The sequence below is a fragment of the Cylas formicarius genome, unplaced genomic scaffold (genome assembly GCF_029955315.1).
Source record: "Cylas formicarius isolate icCylForm1 unplaced genomic scaffold, icCylForm1.1 PGA_scaffold_5__7_contigs__length_24384050, whole genome shotgun sequence".
Taxonomy (NCBI): Eukaryota; Metazoa; Arthropoda; class Insecta; order Coleoptera; family Brentidae; genus Cylas; species Cylas formicarius.
Window position 1 is genome coordinate 15,090,532 of NW_026844341.1, and position 11,510 is coordinate 15,102,041.

An 11,510-nucleotide genomic window follows, 5' to 3' on the forward strand; every position below is an offset into this window, starting at 1 on the left:
CTGTTAAAGTGTAGTATAGAATCCATTAGTGTTGTTGGCAATAGGTTTTATTCGTATATCTGGAGGATTATATCTTTAAAAGAAGTAGTATCATATCATAAATTTTAATATAACATAAATTACAAACTTACCTTTGTGCTAGAATTGACATCTGAAGAGAAATATAGTATGTTCCGTTAGAAAATCTTGAGATTTTGTTAATTGAATTCGCCAAAACGGCACCACATATTTGGGACACCCTGTATAATCTGAGGCGCATCTGTCAAACTGATTGAGTAGTTCATCGTCTATGTGTGTGGTTAAATTTTCGTTGCAATACCTGGATCAGTAGCGTCACAACACAATTTTATATGGGGCAATCAAAATATGAAAAAAAAAACACATAACCTCAATTTCTGCGTAAACGATGCAAAATTTGAATAGGAATTTCTTAAAAAAATGATTTTTATTTTAGCCAAGGATTTAAAAAATATATAGGGTGTTTCATTTAAAATAACAAAGTTGATGTCGGGGGGGACACTTTTGGGATACCCTGTATCAACAAAATTATAATATTTTAAATCTTCAGGGGAGTCCAAGAAATTTTTGTACGAAACTTTTTTTCGTATCTGCTATGGGCTTCCAGATAGTATAGTGGATCGTTTTATTTGGTACAGGCTGTACACACGCACAGTTTACTATATTAACTCCAAGCTCGCGTAACAAAAATGTACTCCTACTCCGCTCCAGCACTGTTTATATTAGTCGAACTCACCTAAGGTTCGACTTATAGGTTAGAACACTCCGACTTGCAGTCACCTCTCCAGCCGATAAGTAAAAATGCTAAATGATCGTTTTTTTTTTTACTTTAACTCCTTAGGTACACCATGACTTCTCCAAAGTGAATTAAGAATCGGTAACCAACAGCAACCATTTTATTTAAACACTTCATCGTATTACAAAAATAAATACCCATTTTCACTGTTTTTATGTACACACGCGCGATATCGTCACAGCCTATTAGTCTTTACTCTGGCTGACATCGAGGCTGTTCAAGTTCGGCTCGCTCTCCGACTTCTTCAGCCCTTCCACGTCATTTTTAACCACCGCCTCGTCGCCCACCTCGCTTTTGATATCCGGCACGCTTCTGGACACAATTTCGTCGCACACCTGCTCTATCCTGATATCCTCGCCGTTAACCTTGAGCAGTTCTTCGTTCAGGCTCGCGTTCTTCAAGTCTACCGTGCTGTTGGCAAAAATGGCGGCGCTCAAATCGCCCGGTGGTTCCTTGACGTCCAACGGCGGGAAACCATTTTTGAGCGGTTGCTCGACGACCACGGGATGCACCGGACTGGTAGATATGTCTTTAACCCTCCTACTTAGAGGAGAATCGACTGAGGCGGCGCTGCGCTCCATTCTATGCTGAGAGATGAACGAGCAAGCCTTGCCGAGCACAAAGACGCTGTTCAAAATCTTGCAGGACCACAGACACAGATAACCAATGAAGAATATTATCAACGAAGGCACGTCGGTTATGCTGACGGAATAGAAGAAGATCCGATTCATAACCACGCCCAGGGGGAGTGGTATGAAACCCATACGCCTGGCCACCAAGTCCGAGTGATCGGAAAATGCTCGTTTCTGTCTCGTCTGGGCCATATCATACGCGAAACTGGTCCGGTAGTCTTTGTAGACGTCCAGGTGCAGTTCGTTGAAGCGGGTGATGAATGCGTGTTTGATCCAGTCGACCAGCACTTCCGCCAGCAACACCAGCAAGCAATCGAACGAGAGAACCCAAAATATGTCCAGTTTCCAATTGTATTCCCGCATCGTTTGCAAAATAACGACGAACAAGAGAATGCTTAAGTGGAACCTCTCTCTAACGTCGCTGCAAGACACTTGAAAAAGATTGTTCTTGTCGAATTTCTTGAATACGCTCCCTTTGAGCTCAACAAACTACAAATAATGGGACTTAATTACCAAAATATGTCAAGAAATTCGAAAAGGGCCGCATAATCTTTTATCAGCAAAAGTCAAATGCAGCGGGCAACTTGTGACGTCATAGTTGTTTAATACAGAACACACAGAACAAGAAATGCCATCAGGAATCTGTTATCAGAGTCTAGGTCTATGCCTAAGTTTCCAGAATATCATATAAATTGAAATAATTTTGTTTGTAAGGGGGCACATTCTGGCTAATCTGAAAAGATCGAAGAAGACTTGCTCTTCAAGAGGTGAGATTGACCCTTACAATTTAGATAGGGTTGCAGGGTTAAGTAACACTTTCTTTTCAAAGCAAACAAGAATTTTCAAAACTTTTTAAAATTTTCGTACAATTGTGATGGTGAGGAGAGTTATACCTCCATTATTTTAGATACAGCGTTAATTAGCTTTTTTAGATCCCAACCGACTTAAATCAAATTGCTGAAAGTCGTCACCATCTTCTTCCATGTACTTCCATGTACTAGTAGAACCTTTCAAAGCACATGATGTTTTAAAATATTTCTGGAGTTACTCTTGCGCATACATTATTTGGCGCAGCTCTTGCAGAGCTCTTGCTCCAGTTAGAAACACATTTCGTTTGCCAAAAACTGTAAACACACTTCATTAATTGTGGATGTAGGGATTTGATTAGCTCCGGTAGTGCCTGCTATAACGCAAAAGTTTGTGAACAGTCATGTGAGAAATTTCCGTTGCACCATCACTTTGTCTCTTACTGAAAGTCTGCGTTGATGTTTTTTTTAAAGGCGGATCTAGAGGGTTCAAACTTTTTAATTAACCTATCAGTGTAGCAGTGTCTAAGACAAATAATAGCCTTAAAAATTTTAGCAAATTCTCAGCACAACTTTTATTTGTATTAATAAATGGAGACAAGGCCGATTTTCACCCCCTGAAGCAGTCAACAGTAATTACGTCATTGATATGATTCAAAATTCCACAAAGAAAAAGCTGTAGAAAAAAAATTTGGCCCACGCTAATTATCAAACCGGATATCTCAAAAACTAGTAGTCAAAGTTTTTAAAATGGTTCGCCTTTAATATAGGAATATACAAAAACGTGTCCCCTTGCGTTTTTAATTTTTTTTTAATTTGCAAGAAAAGCAAGGTGACCCTTTTATCATTTACCCCTACTATATTACAATCCGTTACTCGGGATTCTGTCATGCGCATTGCACTCCCGGCACAATCCCATGTATTTGCTTAGTTGGCATTGTTCGGACTTATATTGTATTGTGGGTTTAATATACAGAAAGATTAAAAACAATTTATAATTCAGCGTTAACAAAGCATAATTCTCAACGGCTCCAACCATGGGCGAGTAGCCCTTGTAAGCTTGCCCAACGCAATGTAAAGTGGAAACAAGAATACTTCAATTCAATTCAATGATGCGTTTCACAGATAGCTGTTGGGCACGACACAAGAATACTTAATTTAATTTGTTCATTGACTCATTATCTGTTCCTAATAAGGAAACAATGAAATTATTTTTCTGTGGTATTATGATAAAAATTATAAATAAATACTTACATTGTTTGACATCATTATGGTCAAAAGAGCCTTATTATTCGAATTTACGGCCACATTTAAAGTAGTCGCTTGAAATAACACCAAGACGCTGTGAAGAACTATATAAGGGTTAAGGACTTAATTCATTTGTGAAAATGAACATGACTCATGTAAAAATCAAGTGGAGGTCATCAATATGTAGACTCTGCTTTTGTTGACTTTATATAATTAAAAATTTACAGCAAGTCTGTTAATCTCCAATTACTGATAAACAAAGTAGCAATAGATAAATGTTATTTGTTAAAAAGCATTATCAACTGAACAAAAAGGATACCAACATAAACGATAGCAAACACTAAATGAGTGATAACACCCAAGTGTTCGCGCTTCCTGCCTCTGGGTTCAGTAGCAGTCCAGAATAAGGCGTCAATGGTGTCCTGTCCAAAAGCACTGAACAGTCTATCACCAATCTCAAGCATATTATAAAATATATACAGTTTTATCACTGACTGGCTTTTTATCACATGATACATCATGTTCGTATCAATAGACCACAACATCACAGTGCAAAATATAAGAATAACAGCCTTGAGAAGATCGCATATCTCTGCTGGAGTTAATAAACGCTTGTTCCTTGAATTGGCCATACTAAAAATTGTACAACAGTATTATTGGCATATGACCGACATGAGTCTCACCCAAAACATTTTGAAAACAGCCTTGTTACTAAACCACACAATGCTCGAAGGACTCTTAGAGGTAAAAAGGTATAAACAAAAAGAAAACTGTCCATGCACTGCATAAACCCATATTGCATAAATTTTTCCACCTCCTTTGGTATTTTCATAAATGAATAAATCTTTTCCCTTCTTGCGGCAAAACGTTCTTCGTCATTTTCCAATAAATAATCCCTCGTTACCTCCACTTGCAAGAAAGACATCAAGGAGGGAGATTTTTCTGTTTTGGAACCCATGTCTTTATAAGCCCTCCTATCATATCCTTCACAACTTGTATCACTACTAAATAAAACCTTCGAGGGAGTTCTGAATCTTATTCTCTTCTCGTTATTCCTAATCGTCGTCTGTTCGACCGATGACATAATTATAATTACCTGCTATTATCTAAATTTCCACATGCGGATTCAAGAAAAGGCCACAATGAAAAGTGGTCGGTGTCATCTGCATAGACGTAACGGTAAGTGCTTTTCAGATCGCACTACTAATTTTTCAATCGATAAAGCGCTAACCCGACACGTTCCAACGAAATATTTATCATTTTAAGAGCCGCGTGTTATTTATTTATTTTGCGATTGTCATTTAAAAATCCCATTGGGAACTGTCAGACACAGATTACAATTTGATAAAGTTTGTTAAATCCAAAGTATAAGTTTTGGATATTGGCCATCGGCATTGGCAATAGATTTGTTTGTCCACGTCTTATACCTCTATTAGCCATATTTCATGGATCATTCTAACAGATTCAGCATCATCTACATTCTGGAAAAGAATAAAACCTCAGTTAATACCGATCGCTTTAGAACCATAGTTTTGAGCTCATGCTGTTGTAAAACATAAGAAATAAAGATAAAGATTCGATATTGAAATATGGGAATAAATAATAAAAACCGCAAATTGTACAATGGACATTTTGAATTAAAAATACAAATGTAGTCAGCAACTGCTTAAAAAGTCATACAGCCATACCTGCTACATTACCTTCTTCTTTTTACTTAGTAGTCCAGGACACTGGGATCATTCGGCTAAACATGATTGTCAAGAACAAATAGAAATTGGACAACTGCTTTAAATCTTATACAAGCCTAAACTGTTAAGAAGAAATTTTTAGTAAGGGAAAATGTAATTCTACCTAACCTTGAAAATATTTAGAAACCATTTTCACCGTTTAGTATTATGTATTTAATTAAACGCCTATATTCAACCAAATATGTAAAGAAACTGTCGAAAGGTGATCCTGGAATGCACAGACGAATCAGTGCTTTGAAAGTAGTTCCAGACGAAATTGAAGAATTAGATATAGAAACGGACTTTGAAAGTGATTTCATGGAAGTTCACAAAAGTTACAGGGAGCACGTAAATGAAATGGACGCTATGAAAGAACAAGAGAAGTATTTCATAGTCAGGCAGAAATATTTCAAGCAGAAATTTCCAAATTTCTTGACATGGCACGATAAGGAACAAATAAAATTTTTGCATGAGCAAGATCCACAAGAGTGGAGCGTTGAGAAACTCTCAGAGGGATTTCCCGCAACGCGAGAAGTGGTGCAGGTAAAAATTCACCTTATATTGCGCATTCAGTTTTGTATTTGGAACCCTTATCTTTTTAGAGTCTTGTGAGGAGGACCTGGACAAAGAAAACACCCCAAAAAATAGCAAACCACGATAAAACAGTCATTAAAAATTGGGAAAATTTTAAGAAAGGTAATCTTGCCTTACCACAACAGCTGAGGGAACATTTAAGCAGGTTTACAGAGCGTTCCTTAAATTTAAACCTCTTTGCTAAACCTACTGAGCAAGGCAAAAGGGTTGTCAATATTTCAAAACCACTGGCTGGGGAGTTTGAGGATATTATAAGAAGTTATCAGAATATAAAAGGAAACACTAAAGAGGAAAATGAAGACACAGGTGTGAGTGACAAGTTTTTGAATGCCACCACTGACTCAAAGCCGAAAATGCATAAAAAAAGAATAGAAAGGTTAATGACATTTGAAGAGCTTCAGGAAGACATTAAAAACACAGCCAAAATTGGTAAACAGTTAACTCAAGAGGACCGGCTGCTTTTAAACTGCAGCTTGAAAAAGCAGCAAGAAGAGAACATTGTAGAAGTCAAATCAGAAGAATTATCAAAGATTCTACACAATGCCAAGTCAAGCCAAGCCAATACCGGAAAAGTGGCAGTCACTCAAAAATCAAAAGATGTTTCACACCTAGTTTACCCGGATAAAATTGTTATTCCAAAAAATATTTTTAAAGCAGGTTACACTTATAAGCTAAATGATTGTTATTATGACAGCGATGGGGAGTTTCTGTATCGGGTGCCTGGAATGGGTTAAATAAACACCTTAGCCAATGTTTCGGTTTTTTATTAAAACAATTTTAAAAACTGACTAGCTTCAAGCTTAAAAAATAAAATTACATTGAATCATATGGGCATAATTCGTTAACATTAATCACATTCTGACAGTTTTTGTGGCAAATAAAACAAATACAAAGAACAATTTTGTTGTGACCACAAAATACTACACATCAGTGATTTGCAAAAAAACTAAATTAAAAAATTGGCTTTTTCACAATAGGGCAACAGGAAAAAATTTAAATAAAACTAAACAATCAGAAAAATTATTTTTGTTTACATTTTGGGGTCCCACCGCGACAAAGCAGAAACAAATGTTTTCGGCATAATTTTTTTTCATATAAAAGTATGAAATACTATTTGGTGACTAGGAACAAAATGTACCTCTTGCAAAAGCTTTTCAAATGGCTTGAACGACTGTACAATAACAACAAATTAATTTGTAGTGCATAAGAAATGTATGTGACTAACATGGTCAACTGGTCAAGACCTTCAATTTGAGGATACCAAAAATAATACATAAAATAACCATATCGTAAACAATAAAACTCAAAAAAATGATTTTTGAGACCAGATAATTACTTAATATCAACAGAGGGAGCTTTAGTCTCATAATGTCACTCACCTTAAACACTTCCTCATAGTCTTTTATTAAAAATAATTTCTATTTCTTTTCATATATATCTTACTCGAGACTGATTCCTTGAATCCAAGAGCTCAAATCCGTCTCGTCCTCGCAGTCAACTACTATCTCTTGGGGATGATCGCTAACAAGTATAGACTGGGCCGCAGTCCTTCCCGTAAGGTAAGCCCCGTGAACTGTCGAGTAGAAGTTGCTGTGCGTATGCTCGCCGGCGAACAGTAACACTGGCTGCAAAATAAAACACAAATACAAACCAAAAGTGACGCATACAACATTGGAAAGTACTTTGGTTTCATGTTCGTCCAAATAGAGAGGCTGGGCTAGGCATTCTATGTCCACCTGTGACGCCCCTACTGCTATAGCTGTATAAGATCCTCTAGTAAACTCCTGATTGTGCCAACTTGTGCTAGAAGCGAAAAACAGTTATCTAAGAAACATTGGCCAAAGAGGCAACCAGAAACACTCACCACACGCAATTCTTGGCCTTGGGAATGAAAGGGTCATTCAAAAACTTCCTCAATGCCATGGTGCAAACTTCTATCACCACATCCTTGGGCAATGTTTCCATATATTCAGCTTCTTTGCCAGATACCCAACCCAGTATTAGAGTGTCTGATATCTTGCTGAAAGAATAGATCTTTTTAAACCAGGTCTTGCTGATATCTTCCTTGGGATCTGCAGGTTCCCATAGTAACAAGACTTCCGTAATGCTTGGGTGCAGAAATGGCCGCTCATACTCTAAAAGAATTTTATCAACTGTGCCAAAAAGTAAGCGGTCTATGGCCTCCAACTTATAATCCGGCAGTGGCGGTTTAAATAAGGTGCCCGCCTCATGTTTCAAAACTCCTAGCGGTATAGTACATATCACATGGTCTGCAAAAAATTTTTTGCCATCCTGGCATGTAATTTCTACATTATGACATGAAGCAGCCTTCTCTTGCGACGACTCTCTACTACTACTAGCCGATCGGCTTTGATGTTCCACCACTGTGCTAGCAGAATCGTCAGAATCACTAGCGTAGTCCTTGCTTGCCAATTTTTTGTTGCAGTCCCACTGGATGTTGCTAACCGGACACTTTTTTACAATTTTCTCAGTAGGAATAGCGTTCGCGAGCGGCGCTAATATAGAACTATACCCACCCGGCAATATTATATTCCCCCCTTGCAACTCAGTGTAACTACCAATCTCAAACAAATCAATCTCATTCATACTGTCACAACCCGATATACAAGTTTCTCGTTTTAACAAACACTCAAAGAGTAACTCTTTTAACTTTCTCGTGTTAATATCCGTCTCTCTTTCTAAGTACAAATTGATCTCCAGTCTAATATGCTCGCCGACACTATCAATACCATCTGGAGGATCATACTGAGATATAAAATACTCCTCACACCGTTGCAGGAAACAAAGATAGGCCTCATAGATTTCCTGCAGTATCGCGAACGGCACTTGTTTGCCCTGTTCGGTGGCTGCCACCACTTTGTGAGGCTTCGGGCTTGCCATGATGTCGACCAGGCCGTACTGCATGGCTAATTCATAGACCGGATTGCCCAAAACGCCGTGAATCCAATTGGCCCCGAGTTCCACCTTCTCCTGCCCAACCGAAATCTGAATTATCCTACCTCCGATGTGGCCACGGGCCTCCAATATCTTGTAGTCCGTAAAACCGTTTTTGGTTAGGTAAAACGCCGCGCTCAAACCGGCCATTCCCGCACCTACTATAATAACTTTGGCGTAATTTGACTCGGCGGTAGTGTCGGGGGCCCCTTCTTCCCCATTCTGGGCCATAATTTCCTGGAAACTCCGTTGGGTAATATTTGTTTTCAACCCATCAGATGGCTAACGTCATTCTTATCACAGTGCCGAAACGAAATTGGTCAATAAAAATAAAATCAGAATGGTTCTGTCACGTACAACAAGAGAACTGGCCGAATGATCCAAACATTGTGCCCAGGTGGAATAGAAGAAGAGGCTGATGGGAAATAGATTCTGTATCACAGCAGTGTTGCCCAACAGAATTAAAAAGACACGTCGTTGCATTGAATTGAAATAGATTCTGGCAAATATAATTTGGTTTTATTTGGTTGTTTGGGTGAATAGATGGATTTGTCAGAAATGACAAAATTTACAGCAAATGTTGAAAAATTTCTCATGTCTTACCGACAGATACAGAAAATTTGAGAATATATATTTTTTCACATTCCCTACCCAGTCACAGCTGCGCACACCATATAAATTAGAAAAATCTAACTTGTGATTAATAAACGAGTTCAAGTAAAAACGATTAAATTCCTCGGCTCATATTTACTAGGTGACTGATCACCCGAAGTCAATATCATAAAATATTAACGACTACTACGTGTGTGTGTACATCCACATAACTCTTAGCAACAAATACACATTAGAGTTCGATTTTTCCGAGCCTCTTCCCGTGGGGCCTGGCTTGCGTGAAATCTTTTTAAACCGATTAGATAATTTTCGAGAAAAATCGTCATGATTCGTTTAATGATTGTGTGGCATTTGGGCGTTTTTTTGGTCTTTTTGGGTGGTTCCCAGGGACAAACCACGCAAAATATTAACGTGTGTAAGTAAAATGCGTGAGTTTTTACTAAAATTCCGCAGATGAGAATTTAAAACAATTTTTTTCTACTCGCTACTCTTAGGCAAATAGGCACTGCTCAGTATTGCGCAAAATGTCACCTTAATCCAGTAGCTTCATTAAACACTATCGTGAGCTATTTTGGGCTTCTCGGTACTTTAGTCACTGGTTTGGGAGCGATCGATGATGTTGACAGCTTTGACGGTTCTGTACATGTTTATTACGTCACTCAATGCTTTTTTCAAAAATGTGTCGCTCGTAGCAGAAGTACAACATGCCACAAGTGGACCAAGTACCATTTATTAAAGTTGTTACATAGTATGACATCTAGAAATAATATCGATGTGTAGTTGGCAGTAAAAGTCAAAGTAAGAGCAATTAAAGTAAAAGTGTGTACACGCACTCGTCTCATCTTCTGCAATCATTTCCTTAAAATGAAACCAACAATTTCTGGGATCCAAAAAGTCTATTTTAAGAGTGGCCAAAGTTATATTTTCTCGAAATCCAATGAACCAATTAATATCAGAAATTATAAACGTTGTATGAAATTTGCGTTAAGTGAGAGATTAATTTAGATTTAATTTTCTGTTATAATACACTGGCCAGCAAAATTAACACACCAATAAATTAGTTTGAATTATTTTTGGAAATTCATATAAAAATTAAAATATTGTGGAGTTATTTGGTGGTTTTTAATAAAGGCAGTTTAACAATAGATAGATGCATAAGAGAAAAGAACATGTGACACCATTATGTCCTTACATTGGTAACAATTTTTTCTTTCATAAAGATAAAGCTCAACCGCATGTTGCTCAGATTGTGTAAAATTATTTTAATTAGTTTGGAATTAGAACTATGGATTGGCCAGCAACCGGTCCTGATCTTAATATGACCGAGAATGTTTGGGACAGAACAAGAATATTCTAGCCTTACTCACACTTCAAATCGGCTTTCTGGAGATATTGTCCAAATATTGAATAATTTGGATTAAAACGAGATAAGGCCCGTACTTAGCATGAAAATTAACTATTTTATATATTTATTTTTATCTTCTCTTGGAATTTTATCTTTTCTTAATACATTTAATAAGTTATATTTATAAGTTGATGAATATTATGAAATGAAAAATATTTTTCAAAATATAATAGCGATACGTTAATTTTGCCGAAAAGTGTATAATACAAGGCACCATATTTAATTTAGTTTATATTGTTGCTGTGTATTCTGTATTTCTTGGCAGATGATTTTTGGCTCACGTTTCAAACCGCGTTAGTATATCTACTTAAAGCACCTGTTTTAAAAACAATTATTTACAGAAAGCGTCCTGTAGAATATTAAAATGACTAAAATACTAAATCAAAATTACCTTTACGAAAAATGTAAATTTACACTTAACTATACTAATATTAGGTACAGTGAGTTCTAGTGATGCTTCTTTTTAGTATTCGTCAACGAAGAAGGCAACACGATCGCCGACAAAGCCTTAGAGGTAGCTCTCACCTACACCAAGAAAACCACCAAGCTCGGTTTGAGCGTCAACTTGGTCCGGGTTGTGGGCAATCGCACAGAATCGGCCGGCATTCTAGAATCTCGTAAGCAAAAGGCAGCTTGCAGCGATAAACGAATATTTAATGATGAAATGATAAATAATTAGTTATTAAGGTGGCCCGATAAGCATTTGATGCGAAATCT

At 37.3% G+C, this 11,510-nt stretch overlaps 4 protein-coding genes across 9 annotated transcripts in view; 2 read left to right on the forward strand and 2 right to left on the reverse strand.

Annotated features, from left to right (window-relative positions):
- Window positions 1–906: 906 nt before the first annotated feature.
- LOC132702489 (protein TAPT1 homolog) lies at window positions 907–4,878 on the reverse strand. Of its 3 annotated transcripts, none has more exons than XM_060671147.1 (5): window positions 4,597–4,878; window positions 4,184–4,501; window positions 3,820–4,133; window positions 3,507–3,604; window positions 907–1,935 (listed from the first exon to the last, which is right to left on the reverse strand). In XM_060671147.1, the coding sequence occupies exons 2-5, from the start codon at window positions 4,456–4,458 to the stop codon at window positions 1,000–1,002; spliced, it is 1,623 nt and encodes a 540-aa protein (XP_060527130.1). In that variant the 5' UTR covers window positions 4,459–4,501; window positions 4,597–4,878; the 3' UTR covers window positions 907–999. The 3 variants fall into 3 exon arrangements, with proteins under 3 accessions (XP_060527130.1, XP_060527129.1, XP_060527128.1); XM_060671146.1 differs by having other exon boundaries at window positions 4,184–4,504; XM_060671145.1 differs by having other exon boundaries at window positions 4,184–4,878.
- A 390-nt stretch (window positions 4,879–5,268) lies between these two features.
- On the forward strand, window positions 5,269–6,574 carry LOC132702236 (uncharacterized). Its single transcript, XM_060670751.1, has 2 exons — window positions 5,269–5,770; window positions 5,830–6,574. The coding sequence occupies exons 1-2, from the start codon at window positions 5,396–5,398 to the stop codon at window positions 6,553–6,555; spliced, it is 1,101 nt and encodes a 366-aa protein (XP_060526734.1). The 5' UTR covers window positions 5,269–5,395; the 3' UTR covers window positions 6,556–6,574.
- Window positions 6,575–7,260: 686 nt separating this feature from the next.
- LOC132702235 (spermine oxidase) lies at window positions 7,261–9,494 on the reverse strand. Its single transcript, XM_060670750.1, has 3 exons — window positions 7,686–9,494; window positions 7,504–7,624; window positions 7,261–7,446 (listed from the first exon to the last, which is right to left on the reverse strand). The coding sequence occupies exons 1-3, from the start codon at window positions 9,005–9,007 to the stop codon at window positions 7,261–7,263; spliced, it is 1,629 nt and encodes a 542-aa protein (XP_060526733.1). The 5' UTR covers window positions 9,008–9,494.
- Window positions 9,495–9,618: 124 nt separating this feature from the next.
- Window positions 9,619–11,510, forward strand: part of LOC132702233 (ionotropic receptor 25a) — a 102,788-nt gene continuing 100,896 nt past the window's right edge. For all 4 annotated transcript variants that reach the window (XM_060670745.1, XM_060670746.1, XM_060670742.1 and 1 more), the window contains exons 1-2: window positions 9,619–9,803; window positions 11,261–11,410. In XM_060670745.1, the coding sequence (XP_060526728.1) occupies window positions 9,713–9,803; window positions 11,261–11,410 (241 nt within the window). In that variant the 5' untranslated portion in view covers window positions 9,619–9,712. The remainder of the gene's footprint in view (window positions 9,804–11,260; window positions 11,411–11,510) is intronic.